General features: G+C 49.5%; 7 protein-coding genes and 2 non-coding genes across 9 annotated transcripts; 3 read left to right on the plus strand and 6 right to left on the minus strand.

Moving 5' to 3' along the window:
* Window positions 1–40: 40 nt before the first annotated feature.
* On the minus strand, window positions 41–1,129 carry AFUA_5G06860 (uncharacterized protein; the record flags this gene model as incomplete). Its single annotated transcript, XM_748854.1, has 1 exon — window positions 41–1,129. The coding sequence occupies one exon, from the start codon at window positions 1,127–1,129 to the stop codon at window positions 41–43; it is 1,089 nt and encodes a 362-aa protein (XP_753947.1).
* Window positions 1,130–1,268: 139 nt separating this feature from the next.
* On the minus strand, window positions 1,269–2,351 carry AFUA_5G06870 (2EXR domain-containing protein; the record flags this gene model as incomplete). The annotated part of the gene is made up of 1 exon (XM_748853.2): window positions 1,269–2,351. One exon carries the CDS (start codon window positions 2,349–2,351, stop codon window positions 1,269–1,271), a length of 1,083 nt encoding a protein of 360 aa, XP_753946.2.
* Window positions 2,352–2,461: 110 nt separating this feature from the next.
* AFUA_5G06880 (uncharacterized protein) lies at window positions 2,462–3,948 on the minus strand (the record flags this gene model as incomplete). Its single annotated transcript, XM_077804779.1, has 3 exons — window positions 2,462–3,025; window positions 3,071–3,749; window positions 3,812–3,948. The coding sequence occupies 3 exons, from the start codon at window positions 3,946–3,948 to the stop codon at window positions 2,687–2,689; spliced, it is 1,155 nt and encodes a 384-aa protein (XP_077660917.1). The 3' UTR covers window positions 2,462–2,686.
* Window positions 3,949–5,471: 1,523 nt separating this feature from the next.
* Window positions 5,472–7,751, minus strand: AFUA_5G06900 (Hsp70 family protein; the record flags this gene model as incomplete). The annotated part of the gene is made up of 11 exons (XM_748851.2): window positions 5,472–5,722; window positions 5,777–5,912; window positions 5,975–6,128; window positions 6,179–6,285; window positions 6,337–6,442; window positions 6,501–6,756; window positions 6,812–6,870; window positions 6,936–6,980; window positions 7,133–7,560; window positions 7,624–7,640; window positions 7,697–7,751. 11 exons carry the CDS (start codon window positions 7,749–7,751, stop codon window positions 5,472–5,474), a joined length of 1,614 nt encoding a protein of 537 aa, XP_753944.2.
* Window positions 7,752–9,122: 1,371 nt separating this feature from the next.
* Window positions 9,123–10,180, plus strand: AFUA_5G06905 (uncharacterized protein; the record flags this gene model as incomplete). The annotated part of the gene is made up of 2 exons (XM_001481450.2): window positions 9,123–9,510; window positions 9,563–10,180. 2 exons carry the CDS (start codon window positions 9,123–9,125, stop codon window positions 10,111–10,113), a joined length of 939 nt encoding a protein of 312 aa, XP_001481500.1. The 3' UTR covers window positions 10,114–10,180.
* Window positions 10,181–10,981: 801 nt separating this feature from the next.
* Window positions 10,982–12,009, minus strand: AFUA_5G06910 (GFA family protein). Its single transcript, XM_748850.3, has 2 exons — window positions 11,684–12,009; window positions 10,982–11,629 (listed from the first exon to the last, which is right to left on the minus strand). Exons 1-2 carry the CDS (start codon window positions 11,747–11,749, stop codon window positions 11,282–11,284), a joined length of 414 nt encoding a protein of 137 aa, XP_753943.2. The 5' UTR covers window positions 11,750–12,009; the 3' UTR covers window positions 10,982–11,281.
* Window positions 12,010–12,492: 483 nt separating this feature from the next.
* Window positions 12,493–12,608, plus strand: AFUA_5G06912. The gene has a single exon (XR_013344515.1). It is a non-coding gene; the product is annotated as a ribosomal RNA (ribosomal RNA).
* A 2,244-nt stretch (window positions 12,609–14,852) lies between these two features.
* AFUA_5G06914 lies at window positions 14,853–14,968 on the plus strand. The gene has a single exon (XR_013344516.1). It is a non-coding gene; the product is annotated as a ribosomal RNA (ribosomal RNA).
* Window positions 14,969–16,800: 1,832 nt separating this feature from the next.
* AFUA_5G06915 (uncharacterized protein) lies at window positions 16,801–18,841 on the minus strand (the record flags this gene model as incomplete). Its single annotated transcript, XM_748849.3, has 6 exons — window positions 16,801–17,337; window positions 17,394–17,699; window positions 17,772–18,179; window positions 18,323–18,376; window positions 18,433–18,459; window positions 18,521–18,841. The coding sequence occupies 6 exons, from the start codon at window positions 18,839–18,841 to the stop codon at window positions 17,080–17,082; spliced, it is 1,374 nt and encodes a 457-aa protein (XP_753942.2). The 3' UTR covers window positions 16,801–17,079.
* Between the last annotated feature and the right edge of the window lie 803 nt (window positions 18,842–19,644).

Below are 19,644 nucleotides of genomic sequence, written 5' to 3' on the forward strand. Positions count from 1 at the left end.
TTAAGGGTTAATATCCAAGGTAGTAGCCGAGGTATTGAGCTCAGACAGGAACTATACTATCGTTACAATCACTTTCGTAGAGCCGCTTGATCCGCGGCCCCCACCCCTTGATAGAGCATGAGGCTCTCAGGGTGAGGTCTTGGCTGGCGGGATGCTTGTTCAAGAGACCTTGGAGTCGGCAGGAAAGTAATGTTAAGAGATCTGGTCTTAGTCGACCGCCGGCCCTTACTTCCCTGGGGGGCCGTCTTTTGTAATTCCTTTCTGGACATTGCATCCTTGCATATTTCTTTCTTCCTGTCTTTCTTCTTTGGTAGAAACCAAAGAAAGAGTCATGCTCCCACTTCTGTTTCTGGCGGTCTTCCTCGCCGCCGGCGTCACGGCTAACCAAGTGGCCGGGAAATACCAAGCCCTCTTCTTCTACCAGCTGTACCGGCTGGAAGTCGACGCCCACGGCCTCGCCAACTCGCGCATGGCGCCCGGCTGCGCCCAGGCCGGCGTCGTCTGCGACATGGAGGCCTTCATCAGGGAAGTCTGCCGGGTCAAGAAAGAGCCGGAGCGCGACGAAAACGGCAAAATCATCAAGCCGCCCAAGGGCCAAAAACCGAAGCTCGTGGATGTGCCCGATTTTAACAAGGTTGACTGGGCTCACATCGGCGAGGGCGCGGACCTGAAGGTCTTCAGCACCGAGTTCGACAAGTCTGGCTTCAAGGGCGACTTTCTCAATGTCAAGATCTTCAAGGGCTGGGAACAGCCGGATACGTTCAAAACGGTCATGTCGGAGGCCGAGGATATTGGCACCAAGGCCATTGCCAAGCTCCACGCCGACGGCAAAACGCCGGCCGATGACCGGATCAATAAGATGATAGCTGCGCTCCGGGCCCACGCCGACGCCCGGCGCTACGATCAGGCACAGAAGATCACCAAAGCGTTCGCGGAGTTCATGGAGAAGAAGGGGTTCACCGTCGCGTACACGGATCCCATCGAGAGGCCGCCAGTGCCGGGGTATCGGAAGATTGACGCGGACAAGACCATCAGCGATAACCAGGGCAAACAGGGGTTTGACAAGGTGGAGCAGGAGGTGAAGGACTATGTCAGCAAATTTAATACGGCGGGACAATCGCTGAGCCATGTCGAGGCGATTACCAAGACGCAGGGCATGCATGACCATCTAGCTGAGGCGTGTAAAGCAGCATGACCGACCGTTGGGGTATGTGGAAGAAAAGAACACTCTCTATGAGTATGTGCAAATAGAGATATACTTGCTGCTGTCAATAAGTCCCAAAGTGCTTAGGAAGGCGCTCCGGTAGATAACACTCATTGGTACAATATCGCACCATGATCCGCGGACGCAGCTGGGGCGCACTCTGCCTCGCCTGCTTGACCCACGGATGCTTCTCATCGGGCAAATACTCCGACATCCTGAGGAACTCTCGCTCCGGCAGGTACGGCACCCACGCGGAGCCCGGGTCCGTCCCCAGAAGGTCGTCGTTGTCCATCCGTGCCCGCTGCCACATGTACGCGAGGATGATCCATTCAGCCTGTCTTTGCCATACCTCCACGGCAGACTGGAATCGAGAACCTGCAAGTGCTTCGAAGAGCGCTTGCACAGCCGGTTCCTTGGCCAAGGCGTGTTCCACGAATAAGGCTTGAAATTGCCTCAACCGAGTCACATCGCCAACGTCGACCATCTGAACAGGCGCATCGCCCAGCAACCCAAACAGGCCAGACCTCCGAGCCGCTTCCGGGGGGATGTGCAGAGAAACCGCCGCCATGGCGACATCTAGCCGGCGTGGACTTTCCGCGCAATACGCAATGTCCGCCACGTCGTTATTGGTTCCGTCGCGATACAGAAGCCAGGGGCTGTCCGACGCATCCGCACCCTCAGCGCCCTCCAGCAGCGCCTTCAAGCGGAAAGGGTGAATGATCTCCGCCACGACTGACGGCGGCATCCCCAGGCTCTCCGCGCGCCACAAGAACATGGCGATCGGGCTCGACGGGTCGTCTGCATTGCCCCAGACGTTGTAGCGCATGCGCGTCCAGTTGAGATGCAGCACGTCCCGACGCGGCTGCACCCATATCGAATCCAGACTCGTCGTCTCCTGCGACTCCAGCCAGCGGCCGTGCTCCAGCGCGACTTGCCGAGACTCGCGGTTGACGAATGCGATGGTCGGCGGCTGAGCGTTTTGGTGCGTTATACGCCTGGCCCAGCAGGCTTGACGGGCTTCGTTGCCGTCGAGGAGGAAGACCGGAATGTCTTCTTCTGCTATGCGATGTGGTAGACTGTGTGTCCAGATGAGACGGCGGAGTTCTGGAGGCAGCTGCGAAAAGTAGTGGAATGAGTCATTATTCATCCTGTACGTGCACTTGTGGATCACCGTGAAGTCGACAGAAAGACAGAAAAACACAACAGATGGGCATCGCGATGGCGGGTGTTGTAGCTGGTGCCCCTAATGATCGGGCCGATCCTGAGCCGACCCCCGCAAGACTGTAGACACTTCACGCTCATGATTATATATTCTCTGCATGATTGGGAAAGATAAAACTACGTGCGTTGAATTGCCTAAGGACATAGCTCATATGCCATCTCGATGAGATCCTTTGTGATCTGAAACAACAGAGAGACAGCTAAGAAGTGGTGCAACGAAGCATGGGAGAGTGAGACCAACGGCCAAGCTGAAGCTGAGCCCTACCAATTGTCACTGGATGTCCGCACCGGCTCTGCCAGTTGCTCCTTTTTATTGCTCTTCTTGGTTTTCTTGACCTTGCCGTTCTTCTTTCCAGATTTGACTTCTTTCGGAGGAACACTGAATCCAACCGACTCCCCAGCTTCGTTGTTCGAATGCCACCCGTTTGTGTCTTTTTCCATATGCCCATTACCTGCATCAAGAAAACGAAGCCCCGTTTTGCTACCTGTATCCCGTACCTTGCCCCATCCGAGGTCTAGCGTTATGCGTGAAGGCTCTGCTGGAAGACTGAAACTGGCAGCGTCTTCAACAACTTCGGCAACAGGGGGTTCAGCAAAGGCCTCTTCAGCAACAGGGGGTTCAGCAACAGCATCTTCAGCAAAGGCCTCTTCAGCAAAAGGAGGTTCAGTCAAATCCTCTTCGGCAACAGGAGGTGCGCTGGAATCCTCTTCGGCAACACCTTCTTCGGCAACAGTCTCTTCAAGGACAGCCGCAGTGCCCTGTTTAGACAATGCCTCAGAGTAGATGTTGACAACCATTCGCATGACGGCTTTGTCGAAATCAGGGTCTTTCCCAACGCCATCATAGAATTCGTCGCCCTGAAAGATGTTTGCGTCCATTAAAAAAGCCAGTCGGAGCCGTTCATGGAGGTAGCTGGGAAGCCAAGCCTCATCTCGGGGAAGTTTTGAGTATATTTTTCTTGCAGCCTCCATGCTATCGAAAGCGGACATCGACTGGCCGAACATCTGGATGTATTTCTTTGCGTACACCTCCAGGTCGTATAAATCATATTTTCTGGCTGCGTGGTAGACAAGCATGCTCCTTCTGTATTCTATCGCCACATTGGACAAACCTGAGTCGGATGTGGTCCGGAGCGTTTCGTAACTACCCGTACACAGGAAGTGCGCAATGGTGTGGCCAACCTCCTCGTCCACCTCAGAGAGGTTATAATTGAATTGCCATATGAGGGAAGTGTCGAACTGGGGATACTTTTCGATATAACATACTGGAATCATGTATGTTCTGCGTCCGATATGGACAGTGGCGATTGGAGACTCATATGGGCTATATTAGGCGGTGTCAGACTCAACTGAACGAAAGGTAGTCGGATCCGTCAGGAGACTTACGAGGATTCGGGTTGATTATATTCAATCTGCGCGTCTCTGGGAGGCGAACCCTCCAAGCCGCTTCCCTGAGGCTCCTCCATGTGCATATTCGACTCGCCGTTCGTCTTGGAGTACGCAGTCTTCTTTCGGTTCCCCATCTTTGTCGGCTCCTGACACCAGCAGATGCGCTGTTTCCATCGATGAAGCAGAGATATAAGAAGCGTGGAGACAATGGTTCTAGCTTAGTGTGGCCCATAACGAGGGAGTCTATGCAGGTGTGAGTTGTCCAGGTTTTGCATGCATTATGGCAAACAAGCACGGCCCACTCAGACGGAGACACGCCCGCAGCAACGTCCATATGACTCGCTGCTTTCTTCTATGTCTCCTATTATTGCGTGCCTTCCTCCTCCGAAAGCAAGTATAGCTGTATAACTACCAATGATACATGTTGCCTGGCGCCTCTTCAGTGTGTGTAGCGGTTAGGTAGGATGAAGGATTGGCTGTAGGCCTACCTACTTCTTCCACACTAAATCCTAGCCCTCAGCACGCAACTTACGTTCTCGGCCTTATGACTCTCTGTTTGTTTGGAATCAGCACTTTTGCCGACATGAGAGACTCACTCACAGCGACAGACTTCCAGTACGTCTGTATATTACCGTCGGAGACGTGTAATGAGCTGGGGTCGAGGATGGAGTATACCCTGAAAGTAAGGGTAACCTAACATCTCTATGACGAATGGGCGTCCGGGTAGGAGATGAAACGTTCTGGTGAAAGGACATGCAAGCACGGTTCAAGAATCTCGAAACCTTCGCGGGGTCTGTTTGACAAAAAGCACGGAAGACATCAGGCTACAGATCGTGGTTTGCAGATTGGGTAGCCGATGGTAAGAACAATGCCGCTGATGCGGCGGTGGACAAATCATTTCCGGGTGTTTAGCATCGAGAACCTTCATATAGCGGATATGGGCGTTGTGCCTGTGTTGCCGAACGGCCATGACCCAGGCTGCTGCTTATGTGACCGCGGCCACAGATGCGGATGTTTTCAAATTCGGGAGTACAGGATGGATGAGAAAATGATCCACTCACTGCCATTGCGGGATGCCATTTGTGAAATTTGTCAAGTGCTACCATAGCCGGGAGTCTCATCGATGACAAGCTACGGTCCATGTTAGTTCATCACATCCGAGAACTAAAGAGCAGTAGGATGGAGAGAAGCAGGATTATGTATAGCTCTTGGTATCACACATACCCTCGTCATTCACTTCAGGGGTTTCAATGTCTTTCCATATTATCCCATGTTCCGTTCTTGTCGGGTGGCCCTGAAGCACTGGGTGAGACAGGAGCAAACTATCCTCTTCCTCTTCTAATGCTACCTACTCAGCCGCCCATTCTGACCACAGACCCTAACTGCCGGTTACCCAATACATCAAAAGGAGTTGGCTAAAGATTAGTTGACGTTGACAACAACGTGGGATGAGACCTATCTGCAACAGATTTGGATAATTATAGACGTACGTCTTGAGGCTCATGGTCATTCGGAAAGTGATACAACCCGAATGGGAATAGGAGGTCAGACAGGAACATTATCCGCGCTATACAGCAACCGCTAGCAACTTTGATGTGTACAGTTCGAAAGAAAATGAGTTACCATGTTGAGAGTGAAAAGTCGACAGCGAACATCGCTAAGCCATGGATAAACCAAGCACCGTCGACAGAGATCCCCACCATTGCTCTCGGGCAAGTTGGACGGTAGTTTCTCCGACTGTTCGACCCTGACAGACAGCCTTGCACTTGAGCACACCCCGGGCGCCAAAGGTGATCTCAATGGAATAACTTAGCAGATACTCCACTTGTGTGCCCGTTCGAGATTGCGGAAACTGAGCAAGTTCGACGCCGGCAAAGTCACACATGAGCTGTGAGATGAGATCAACACCTGGATTGCATCAATATTTACCCCAACGGCATTCGCTTAGGAACAATAACCCACCTGGGTGATCAACTCGTTGTGGGGCGTTCGCATCATTACATCCATAGATGTTACTGGTCTTCAGCAGTGAATCCCCTGCGCGATGGGGGACAACCAAGTCTTGCGTTGCCGTGTGATTCAAGGCATATCGCTCCCCCTTCGCAATGTAACCAACAGTTGGCATCACGTAGCATCTCGCGGACAGGTGCTATGACTCACCTTGGCAAGGACCCAGGAGGCAAACCCTGTGACCGTCCCGGTACCCTTGATCCAAACAGAACGCTCGACGCCGTAATGGTTTCGGCATTTTCTCGTGGTGGGCTGGGGCCCTCCAAGTCCCCGAATTGCTGCGCCGCGCATGACCATTGTTTGCCTGTGATGCGGTCAGCTTCCTTGCCAGTGGGAGACCTTGCTGACACATACGGATCTGCTGGAGTGAGTATGGCCAGCTTGCCATCGACGACAAAGGCTTTCGAGATCCGTTCCCGTAGATATGGTGACTGGCTAAACCCGCCGACTAACACAATTTTCTGCATCTCAATCAGCTCTGGGACCCTTTGTTCGAATAACAGCGGCTGTACGTTGATGATAAAGCGGCCAACCTCCTGGTTGGCACTTTCAATCTGGCGGTATATTAGTTGCGTAATCCCGCGAAGCACCGGATCGAATATCCCACGGACGTCATTGCTGTCACGAGCAGTCAGACACCCTCTCCAGCTAGATTGTCAACTCTGGAATTGCATACCTGGAAAGCAGAACGAATTGATTTTCTGCGTCAAAGAACGTAGGGTTGGGGCTGTTGAGGGCCATGGCCAGGGGAAGTCGATAGACCTTGTCCACAGCTGAACAGCTAAATTCCTCCTTGATGGTCTGAAAGGAACCCATAAAATTGCTATCTGCGCCTGTTTCCGTGAGGGGCAAGTTCTTGAACGCCGCCCCAAACCTCTCAGACACAAGAAGATAGAAATTGCGGTCGATGGCTGTGGCACCGCACATACCACCTGTTCACTTTCAGCGCCATCATCCATCCAATGGGCCTGAGGGAAGGGGACTTACAAACGGCCGATGTTAGCTCATCAAACGACAACCTGGGAGAGACCTCCGAGATCAGATAACTTGTCACGTCCTAGGTCATGTCAGCCGCGCCCCAGTAGGCTCCAACATTGAGCGTTTGACTCACCACGGTGCCGCCTCCACAGTCGCATACCAATACCCCATCACCCGGCTAAACGGTCAGGATTAGCCAGTGTTCTTTCGCGCTGAATATTGGACGGCGCACCTTGATCTGCATTTCGGGTCCATATAGTGGCATTGTCTTGAAAGTGGCAAGTGCGGCGGCTTCGGGCTCGCAAAGCATGTAGATGGTAATCGCCCAACCTGTCATCACTTGGTCCAAAGCCTGCACGAATAGCAGCCTCCTTGTATTTGAGCTGAGTCTGATCCGACCAGACTGCTGGCGTTGTGACCCAGAATTCCATTTGCACATCGCGAGGACGAAGAGGAGAATGAAGCATGGCAAGGTGCTTCTCCAGCTCTCGGCAGATGTTCACATAGACCTCCCGCAGAAACTCTGTCACAACCTGGATGGCGATCTTTCCGTGAGGTAACTTCATGATTCCCAATCCGGTTGCTGCCTCCAAAACCGTATCACTGAACTCGGTTATATCCACACCTGAATCCAAAAGTAACTTGGTCCCGGAAGAGGCGGGTACCCCGTGTTCAATTAAGAATCCCCAACTGATTCCCTGAATCGCGCAATTGCCTTGAGGATACGCTATCCTGGATGGGACATGGGGGCTACTGAACTGTCCACATGGAGCGGGCCAGGAGCGGACAAGCCTGATATTCGACAGAGAGGCTTCCCTTACAAACGCATAGCTGACGCCTATTTTGCGAGGTTAGATCAGATCAAGCATATCTTCTGAGCTGAGAATAGTATACCTGTGAAGGTGGTGCCGTAGTCGACACCGACAACGAATTTGCATTTTGGATTCATGGTAAATCGGTGCGCAAAATAGGCTGTGACAAGTTGGATGGCAATTTCTCTGATGTCGATATGGAATTCTGGTTTTCAACGCCATCTAGGACGCAACACTTGAAGCTATTATAACGACCAGACAGAAGAAATGCCTTCAAGCAATCCATCCCACGTCAAGCTGGCGAAGAGAGTCCGGACCTGGCGACACCTAAACGTCCGAGACAGACTGTCAGAGGTTTCGTAATTCAAGTCAACACAAACTTACGGTCAGGCTTAATCCTTCCAAGAAATCTCAATCATGTCTCTGAGCCTTTGAGACCTGTGAGACACAGACGGTCTCCTTTTTCTTTAACGATCGCATGCAGTTCGGCAAGGTCTCATATCACTGCCCAAAAAACTCCAACAAGGTCTTGAGGTTGTGTTAGATACCCGAGACCTCGCTGAACTGCAACCCATGCATTGACAAAGAAGGTGGATCATGATCCAAGCAAAGCGAGAAAACCACAGGTGGGGGGCATTTTTCTTTGTAAGTTGGGGAAAAGAATCTAGAAGATGGTTTCGGAGCGACAAAGAACTTCTCCAGCCACCCTGGCAAGATGTCTCAAGACACCCGGAAGCGAGATTTTTCAGACAAAGAATCTTCTCTTCTTTGCTCTCACTCCCCCTGTTCTTTGACATCTGATCAGCCGTCCTGTCTGTTCTCGTCTTCAGTTCTCTACTTTCGATAATTCCATGCACTACTCTTGCAGGTTATAAATCTTCATCTTTTGCCCTTCCCTTATCGTCTCAGCAAGAACTCACTCCCGATGGCAAAAAAGAAGAAGCCGGCGCATTGCACAAAAGATGGCTACCGTTGAGGTAAGAAGGATTCCTATGCTGGTATTCGGTTGGACTTGGCCAGCCCATCTTCTTCACGGCGTGGAGGCTTACGCTTGCTGCTTAGTTACAGGGAAACGGCACAGGAGTTTCATCAGTCCAACCGGAAGGTTCTTTGGCCTCAGAGGTGACGGGGACAGTAGTTGCAGCACTGTCAGCCGCTGATGGCCCAGATGAGGCAGCGGTTGATGTATGTCGGATTACTGCGCTTGCTATTTGCATCCTCTCGTCTGACTCTCTGCTAACAATCCTGGCTTAAACCGGAAGGCACATCCATCCCCTCCACTGAAGAGAAAAGACATTTCCCCATGTGATGATCACCGCGAGACGAGGAAATCCCCTGGAGAGGACGCACATTCAAGCAGCGAATGCGAAGATGACCAACGACCACCGGTTCATGACTTGGCCCACCAGTTAAGGGATCTAAGAGCTGAAAACCTGAGGCTCCGGGAAAGGTATCTCGCATTATCCGATGCCATAGGAAAAGAAGGAACGCGTAGGCTTCATATAGGCATGGATGATAAAGTCATCACAAAGATTTGCGAGCGCATTCCAAATCAGGTATACTTTTGGGCAGTTGACTATGCCATCGGAGATATCAAAACTGTCGACGCAAGGTTGTCAGCAAATGAGAAGCAGAGCATCATCGCTGCGCTGGATGGATACTGTAAGCAGGAAGATTGGGAGCCTTTGATACAACGTTTTCCAGCTGATGCTCGAAAGAAAGTCCTTCAGCTCTTTGCTCAAACACTCTGGACCAAGCATCTCTTTGAGGATGTCTTCTTGAAGCCCTTTCTCTACTTTGACTTTTATGAGCAGGAAGAAATGACCAGCACAGCGGGCAAACCAGACATCTCGCTTCCGACAAAACTACAGAACATGTATCATATGTTCCGAACAGGTACGGTCTCTCACCTTCTGCAGAGCAAACTGACTGACCGTAATGTACCTAGTCGATAAAGGCCAGGCAGAATTATGGCGAAGTGACACGGTTCGCCTTGCAAACTCAATCGTTCCATTGAACGAAGAGGTAAATTGGGACGGCCATACAACAATTCTGGGCTCGGCACAACTAGTCCTGGGAGAGAGGAGCAAACAAGCAAGAAGATCCGCAGTTGAACGACTCGTTTCCAATATTCTTGACGGTCCGATGCGGCTCATGTTGCGTAAACTCTCCAGCCCGAAAGAAGTTGATCAACGGAGCAAGATCATGGTTGACGTCTATTGCCGTATGGCCGAACTGGCAACCAGATGCTGGGCCGAGAGACAACGGTGGGATATCCGCGGCCTCGACAAGGTGGACCGCTTCCATTGGGTCTCGGAGACGCTGGACTTGCACTTTCTCCAGATGGCGACGAAAGATGACCCTAAGTTTGATGGTAAAGCTGTCCTGGTCGTTGTTCAACCCCTTCTATACCTCTGTGGAGGACTGGACCTTCAGTTCAATTATGACAGGATGATAGCAAAGGGCTTGGCAATAGTGGAAGATCCTGACTCGACTTGACAAATGCAGGAACGGTCTTTTCTTGTGTTGCTTTTCTGTCTTTTTACGTTGTTTACAGTGAGTCAACATATTAGTTGTTCCAACTGGATGCTGTTCGTAGCTCTTTTGCGTATGGATATTAATTTTCATGGTGACTAGCTATGAGGGTAAGCTCAACGTTACCACATCTACTGATCACATCAAAGAAGCCTTCTTACCTGTACTCCAACCGCAGAATCTCCTCCGCCAAAGGACTCTGGTGCCTTTTCCTTAACACCTAATGAACATTAGTACAACCCGCTAAGCATTAAGACAGCGACATTGGATGATGGAGGCAAAGTCACCATCTATAGTGAACAGGGAAGAGGGTTCGCGGCAGGGAGTCATCGCTTGGGACAGATCGGCGAGGCGGCCCACGCGGCGCTGATCCTGGATTCTCTCCCGCAAGGGCTGGGGAGACTTGTCCATGAAGATCCACTGGTGGGCAGAACCAAGGCCAGAATCAAGTACTACGTAACAATAATGCAATTTGTGTCTCTACAATGTTGTGCATCGCTAGAATCAGCCAATCCTGTGCCATAGCCAAGACGCAAAAACAGGAACAGAGGTGCTAAGAGGAGATGGAAGAAGGCGGAAGCATTATGGTGGATATCCCGTCCTTGAACATGATGAGTGTTGTATAGAAATGAAGCATCGCTAGATTAAGAGGGTCCTTCATTCATGGAGAGACCAGCCATTCGACGCGGTTGTCGCCCAGAGCGTAGATGACTCCCAGAAATGGTTACCTATTAGCCTAGCCCCAACCTCTAGCAGAAGAAAATACCAAGCTACTATCCTAGATGTATTCGCTTCGATGATGAACCCGGGAGATGCATTCTTCTGTTTTGTATTAACTCTATATCGGCACCTCCAACTTTCTCAAGATCGTTTAGTCCACAATACCTTGGTAATTGGCTGGATGGTTTTCACAACTAGTTCTCATCTGTGCTATTTCTGAGGACTTGTCATAGATCAACAAGACATCCTCATTGAGGTATAGGGATACAGGGTCTACACAGGCTTAGCATGTCTGCAAGTATGTCCTCTACTATACAAGCCAGAAAAGCATTGACATTATTATCATCAATTACCCGCCCAACCTATACAAGTAACCTTTCAAAAGACTCCAGACAATCATACATAGATACAATCAGTCAAATCCCTGCAACTGCTTCACATCACCCAGCGCCGGCCACCACGAAGCTCGATCCTTGACGAAGAATTCCGCCTCAGGTTTGGCATCATCCAGAGCGTGAGGATCGTCCAGCGTCCCAGCCAGCACAATCACACCACCCTCAAAATCCTTCCGATCTGCTGTCTTGTACAGCAAACAGCCACAGGCCTCACAGAAGTGGAGAGTCATATGCATGCCGCTCTCATGAGTCACATTGTGTTCCTTTGTGGTCCCTTTTACAATGTGGAAGTGATCCTGGGGGACTAGCAGATTGACAGAACTTCCACTGCTGAATTTCCGGCAGGTGAGACAGTGGCAGATGGCCTGTGTCATGTTAACATGTACCTGTGTGCGGTTGCAAGGTCTGCTCTGGCTTACCTTGGTGAGAGGCTCGCCGCTATATTCGTACTGGACTGAGTGACAGAGACAGGAACCAGATGGCATGGTGAAGATATTTGTTAACTAATTGTGATGATACTCAGAATACAAATGAATAGGGGACGTACTGGTCTGCAACGCTGATATATAGACTTTTCCTAAGATCTGGCCTGGTCAGAAGACTATGTTTGCTTCGAATGCTACGCCATGCCATTGAAGAGAGTTTAATACTATTGAGGTCCAAGTGCTGGAATGGATTGGGTCCGCATGTATGATTGATCTTCATCGACGGCGGAGCGGAATGCCGAGCCATTGTCGTATGCTTCCTGGCGCCACTTAGCCGTTGATGGGTCGTATGATCCCCAACAATTGTGTCAAGGATCGAAATCTAATAGACCAATCCAGATCTAGCGAATGGAAAAGTTTACTGACGCTTTCTTTGCGGGTTAGAATTAAGAACTTTATTTTCTTGACAGATGGCTTCCCCATAATGAACTCGATGACTGGCTCGAAAACCAGGACACCCACCAGGTGCACACAACTGTACTTTTAGTCCATCTTGTGATAGATCAGAACAGGTTCGAGCTGTAGCTGGTAGACGTTCTTTGTAGACATTGTTTTCTTGCTTCGTACGGCCAATGGGACAGTTTTCCAACCACACGGGTCTTTCAAGTCTCACTTTCCAGTTTGCGTGCAGCTTGACCGCTCGGAGTTGTCGATGCAGTTAAGCAACGTCTGCCGTAGCAGAGCTAGCTCACTTTCATGTACAACGTTGTATATAAACTCTGAGAAGTACCTACCAAGCACATACGACCATAGGGTGTGGAAAACAGGGCTTCCCGTCCGCTCAGCCGTACTTAAGCCACACGCCGGCTGGTTAGTAGTTGGGTGGGTGACCACCAGCGAATCCCGGCTGTTGTATGTTTTTGATGTTTTTTTGCTTTATTATATACTGTCCTGTTTTAGCCTTGCCTGGAGTCTTTGCTCTTCATCCATCAGCCTAGCTGATGGGATTGCCCGGCGTGCAGTCCGTCTTCGCAATGCCGCCATCTCCTGCTTTGTCTTATGCCGAGCAGGATAAGATTAGGTGCATAGGCTATGTATAACAAGCTTTTTGACTGCAAGCTAACCATTGACATGAGGAATGTCGCCACATTATACTTTCTCTATCATGCAGCTATCTTCCACAAAAAGACATCCAAGGACAGATAGTAGCCAGCACAGAGAGCTAATTAAAGCACTGTTTGACTACCATACTAACAGCAGTACCCTCAGTGGTGGTGTCATAGACTCGGTTCTTTCCCATGATAGTACCATGTGTTATTCATTGTATGAGGCAGCCACAGACCATAGTACTATGAATGCATGCTCCCCGGCGATGAAGTCAGTTGGGAGCTCATTAGAATATTCAGGCTGCTTCTGGTATTCTCAAACCCTTCTATCCATAGATATACTCGCTATCTCTCTTGGATCAAATTCAAACAATTCGAGGGTGGCGATGTTGCCGTGCTCCATACACAGGGCAGCACAGTCTGCACAGGTAAGGTTTGCCCGCTACAACTGTACTACACTTCCTGACAGCTCGGTTGCGAGGTCGTTGCATATACCCTAATCTTTAGGCCAGCATTGTCTGGTATAATGCCATCATATCTGGCAAGCTTGTTACTTGGTTCCTGATCAGCGCTCTACAAAACAGGCAATTTTAGCAATAGAAGAGATTAGGTTTAGCATGTTCTCGGGTGCAGTGGGGACAAGTGGATCAGTGGGTCCACTAATGCATGCTTGTTACTCAATAAGGCCGGGAAGCGGAGTAGAACCATACCCTTGGAAACCAATCAATAAAGCTCAAGCCCAGCGAGCTATTTGATCGTGTTCAACGAAGCCAAACATTGGCGGGTGAGATAACAAACAGCGAAATTGTTGCTGAGGACTACCTATTCATAATAGCCTAGGAAGCTTGAAGCTATTTCAACGCTGCGTCTGAGGTCCGACAAAAATCATGCGACAATCAAGTAGGAGATTCATGAGATCAACCAAAATATATAAAAATGAATGACTGCAAAAATGTAAAATATCTCGCCCATTCCACATGCCTGAAAAAGTCTTTTAACTTGTGAAACTCGACAAATTCTCCTGCTAAATATTAGTGAGCCCTTCCAAGAAGCCGGTATATAAAATGCAAAAATAGAAAAGTTACCAGAGTCATCCAGGAGTAGTTATCTGCATTCTGAATTGCATCACTTACCCCAAGAGCGCGCGCCTTGAAAGGCCTATAGACACCAATACTTATGATTTTTTTCTCCCAGTGTGTTTCAATTGTAACCGAGGGATGGGAGATAGTTTGGTGTACGTATTCCTTCAAAGTGAAACCCACGTTGCAAAAGAAACTTACATAAACTCAAGTAATAGCGTGACCCTATCACAGCTATTTTAGTCCTGGCTGTATCCCTAGGTTTTCATAGGCAATGTCTTAAATGTGATTGTTGTAAGCGCGGTCACATGTGACTGAAATAATTAAATAAAATGTCAAAAGGTATGCTTGCAAGGTGATATCACCAGCATATCGATTATTAGTATTAATGGCTGTGATGTACAGATCTTCTAGTTTATCTGAACCTCTTGAAGGATCAGCTCTGGGTGCTTTCTGGTCCTTTGGAGAATACTTCGGCTTCTACTCTTATTACCTTAATTGTACTGTTACTAGAATATGTTACCATGAAATAGTTGATAACATGTTACATAGTCTATCAGCTGAGTGTCCCGGAAGCCTGTCGATTCTCAAGACCTTTTCTAAGATCATTGGGGTGGTTGTTCTCAAAGTTGACAAGTCTTGGCAGTGAACGCCTATTGATCTGGCTTCGGGCCTCATCCTAAAAACTTCCAACGCAATGGCAGCCCCAGGCTAAGTCAGTATTTTTCGGTGTACTCTAGAGAACCAACCGCTGCGCTGGGAGAGGTACACTAGTGCAATCCATTCTGGAATGCCAGCGAGCACGGGAACATTGATGCCTGCACCTCCTCTTGGAAGAATAATGCCGCCCTCCCAACGCAAAGCACGGCGCTCGACCAGCGGGAATTCATGGAGGGCCGCTTGTGCTCAGCACGCTGCACTATTCCTCCATGATATGCCTCACACTTTTCAATAGTGTATCACACTGTTCTAGCACATACGACCACAGGGTGTGGAAAACAGGGCTTCCCGTCCGCTCAGCCGTACTTAAGCCACACGCCGGCCAGTTAGTAGTTGGGTGGGTGACCACCAGCGAATCCTGGCTGTTGTATGTTTTTGGTGTTTTTCCTTGTTCATTTGCCTCTCTTTAAACTGGTTTTGAGCAGTTTGACCAGTTTAACGCCGTCCTGCTCCTCGATCTTGACCTGGACAAGCTAACAATCTCCGCTGCTGCAGGCGGCTCAGCAGGAGATGAATGACAAAACTCTTGCAACTGAAGCATACGTGACTGAGTGGGTCTATCTCGAGATATACTATTTGTGGATTTTGACTCGTAGCCAGCTTTAGCTTGAATAGCTGGCTATACTGTGTATAGTTTTGTTCAGCGATGTGGACCAGAAGGCGCCCGAAACTCCTAACTAGCAATCAGAAGAGTAATGTTATGGTACGTTACCAGACAATTGAAACGTAAGGTACCGACCGATGTAGCCTGGAATTGTCAAGTACGAAGAGAGTATAACATGTTCTGCGCGACATACTCATTTCCTGGAACAGAGAATGGTCTCTAAGCTCTGATCAGATGAACTGCAACCCAAGAGTTTCATCATGTGTAAGACATACGATAGACAGAAATGCAGTGGCCATAATCCTATCCTTGCTCTCAAATCTTGGATTAGTTGAATCTGAGTCCTGACTAGCAGCTGCACAATATATACTTACGCTCGGTTCATGCAGCTGAGAGCAGACGTAATGACGCATGAAAACTTGAGCCCCCATAGATTTAGCAGTTTATTTTGGTATCTTTAGGGTCAACATACCCACACTGACACTGTTCCCCCTTGTGCTCTTGATGACGCATGTTAGCTTTACTTAAACTACCTAGGATATATGTGCTAGACGATGGATTAGGAGCTCAAGGATCTTAAGCTAGGTGAATGAGACTCTCCTTTCTGACCTCTTAGGCAAGAACACTACCACTGCGTCGGTATATACCATGGTTCAGACTAGCGTTTTATCAAACATCAAACCACTTAGCCAAAAAGGTGTCTAGACTATAAAAGATAGTGCATATTCTGGTTAATACGTTCCTTCATATGCAGGACGGGCCAGAATCAGTATGGGGTTACTCTAGTAGACAGAGGAGGTGAGCAGGGAGACTGCCTGGAGAACTGGGCTTTAGCCTCTAGGAGTCTAGGTATGTAGCTGTGTAATTCACTAGAGCTATGCATCAGGCCCAATGCTCTTCGATCAAGGAAGTTATATGTATTACAGAGATACAAGTAGTTGGGCCAAGGATCTTATATTATTGGTGCGCATCGAACAGCAACATAAGCAGTGGCGCAGTCAAGCCCATGCATAAGCTGAGCGAATCAGCTGGCAAGGGGGAAAAAAAAATCCTAGCCTTACGCAGTGCACAGCCTGGACGGAGCCCAAAGCCCTCCATCCATATTAAATACTGGAAGTCTCTAATCATACATTTGAGCTTAGTCGGCGTGAACTCGAGGCATCTTATTCTCATCAGTGGGCTGGTTTACTTGTATTGAGACGTATCGCTGGCACTATACGCTGTCTTCGGCAGCTACCGCGGAACGAGATGGAGCTGTTTGATCCGGTCGAAAACTCATACATCAAGCAGGCAAAGAGCGACTGGACCTGCGTATGTCATTCCTGTCATGTCCCTACCGTCTTCCACAATCCTGATGTTAATGACATACGATGATACAGTGCGACTCCACCTGCCGTACATTCAACAAAGCAGCAAGCAGTAAATGCTCACAATGCAGCCATGAGAGATGTGCAGAATGCCAGGGCCCCAACACCTTGTCCCCGTTCATCACGTTCCCCTACATGTATATTTGTGTAAGTGCCATCTGGTCCTACATTATAGCAATTGTGTACCCTAAGCTTACGTTTCCCAGTGCCAGTGTGGCGATGGCCCAAAGCTCTACAATCTACATCCAAGATGTGAGGCCTGTAACCATATAGTATGTTCAAGCTGTATGGCGGTCAAGTAGGCTACATGGACGGAAGGATGGGTAGGAACAGCCGGAAGCACTGTGGCATCCTCTGTCAACGTTTCTATCGGTTTTTGTGTCAAGCTGTAGATTTTCTCAGACGAGGGACAAGAATCTGTGATCCGAACGCTGCAGCAACAGTCAGGCATGTTAGACACACCAAGGAGACCCAATATTTCCACCAGGCGACCTCATTGGCGACTTGATTCATGCTAAATGCGCCCTAGTATATTATTAGTATTCCGTGACTCCAGACTGGACGGGAGCAGGGTCGGCAGACCGTCACAAGAGTCACAGGTAGATAGATCTGGTAATAATTTCAGCTCGGTGGCCATCTTGTTTACCCCGGAAAAGGGGGCGTGGGGGCGCGGAGGAGCAATCCTTACAATGGTGATATACGTGAGAAGTCGGATATTGTCGCCTTGACGAGTGGCCGTGATACTCTCTGCGAGTGAGGAGGCATTGACCAACTTCCATGCGTATGAGTCATGAATTGTTCGTCGAACTGGCGAGAGGTGCTACTTACAACACCAGACATCTTCTCCATAATCTCGATGCGCTGTTCAAGTATCATCCGTAGGGCCTCGAGCTCGGCAGTGTGTTGGCGCACGTGGCTGAAACACTCGCGAAACTTGTCCTGTAGATGGCCATCCGCGTCAAGATCGAAGTAAACCGTATTGTTGTTGTCGAATGCAATCAGCGCGGCAATCGCTTGTGCTAAACCATTGCGAAGGCGACGCAGGATGCACAGTATCCACGTGTACTCCTTGGTTTTCTTCAAAGTTGGATCGTGCTCGAGGAACGTGTCCAGGTTCTCCTGATCAATTTCACCCTACACGCCAAGTAAGCTTGTCACAGCTCCTCCGGTACATAGAGTCCTGAAAAGAAAAGGAAGGCGTCTCACGTGCCGATCCAGGACGTTTTCCAGCGACTGGACAAGCACTGTCCATTCTAACGTGATCTGACCCGTCCGTGTTGCAAGAATTGACAGAAAGTAGTACCTTGGATCCCATATGGGAAATTTGTGCATTCTCCGACCAAGTGACGGCCCATCCACCTCATCCTGGAGGCAGGTTGCAACCAGATCCTGGTCGCTAAAGTACGTATCTTCGCAAAAGTAAGCCGCCCAGAAAAAGTCATCGACCCCAAACACTACCAGCGAGACCTGAGCCTCATATATGCGATCTTGCTTTTCTTCGCCCGGAGGTCTAAAATATCTATGTTTGCGCAGTCCTCGAGAATCGCGAAGATCGGGTTGATCAGGTCGCAGGGCGTAGTAAGGCAGGTGGAACTGCAACACGAAACCGCGATCCTGAGAAGTCAGAACCGATCTTAGATAAATGAGCCACGTGAAATAGTGAAAGTCAATCAATAGCCACCTGGGAAATGCCCATATAGGTCTCGAATGCTACATGTCTAGCAAGAAAGGATCGCAGTTCCGGAAGGTGGAAATACGCGACCCCCGAAATCAGGGCCAAAGCCATCAAAGGAGTCAGGTTGACTATGTATCTGCAGCTTTCTCAGAACAGACTCGAACGAGGACCACAGAGATGAGAGGCCCACACTATCCTCCGTTCTGCAACACCCTTTCGCTGTTCTCATGTAAGTATAAGCGAAAGCTATCAGGAAGCCAGAAAACACATATTGACATACGTCCTTCTGCAGGTTAACGTGCAACGTTTCAGCGTCTGCGCCATAAACATGAATGTGCAGTCCCTCTGGGGGACGCTGCATGTAGCTGTCCGATTCCCACTGCCTGAGCGGCAGAAATCTCGCGCCGCTTGGAAGAGAGACGCTCACACAGGGATCGCATCGATCATCAATCATCGCGAGTATGCGTTTGTCAGCGGGAAAGGATCTGATTGCCTCGGGAAACGAGCGAGCGCCGGTTCGCTCCAAGAACCGTCGTAGAAGCTCGTAGCGGCGAGGAGGGATGAAGTCGGGTGAGTAGCAGGTCAGAAACTCCTCAACCATCGAGCCCCCGGGGGGGCATTTCAAACGATTATCTTGACCATGGTAAAGTGTCACTTGACGAATTGCAAAGTCCCTTTTCCACTGTAGACGACGGAAAGATTGGCGATGGCGATACGCTGAGGCTTGGTCCATCGCTCTCCAGCAACAATATCCTACGCTATTCGATATCAACCGAGTACCTGTGATGGGACGAACAAATATTGTGATCCTGTGCTTCTCTCTTCGTTTTGAATGAAGCATTTTGCTGACCCCTCGCTCAGCCTCGTCGAGATTCCCTGCAAGGCTGATTGGTGATTATTGGAGCTTTCCAGCACTTGACACTCCGCCACAGTCGGCTTCTTCTCATCTTCCATTTCTTCTGCATGATTCGCTGCATTTTGTTGACCTTGCAAGATCGTCACACAGCCGCCGTCGCGATGCTAGCGTCCACTATTCAGAATTCACGACCTTGATGTCGACCATTTAGGCATAAGCCTACAGCAGATCCACCTAGGTCGATAAAGCCAAGATGCTCCATCATGATCCCAAAGTGCCGACTCTAAAATATGCAGGAGCATTGCCTACACGATTCCGAAGGTTCGTGGCCACTCATCCATATTAATACAGATCTCGTTATGGAAGACCCGAGTCGAGCGCAACCAATCGTCTCTTAGGGTAAAGTAAGTACATCTTACTGTAACTTTACTGCATCCGTGCCTTTTCACTTCCCTTGTCCTCATGGAAGCCGTGCTTGAGAGAATACCACGCCGCAAAGGGGCCAATATTCGTCAAATATCGTTTGACAGAAAGATAAGGCAATCTCA

Source organism: Aspergillus fumigatus, chromosome 5 (assembly GCF_000002655.1).
Source record: "Aspergillus fumigatus Af293 chromosome 5, whole genome shotgun sequence".
NCBI classification, from domain to species: domain Eukaryota; kingdom Fungi; phylum Ascomycota; class Eurotiomycetes; order Eurotiales; family Aspergillaceae; genus Aspergillus; species Aspergillus fumigatus.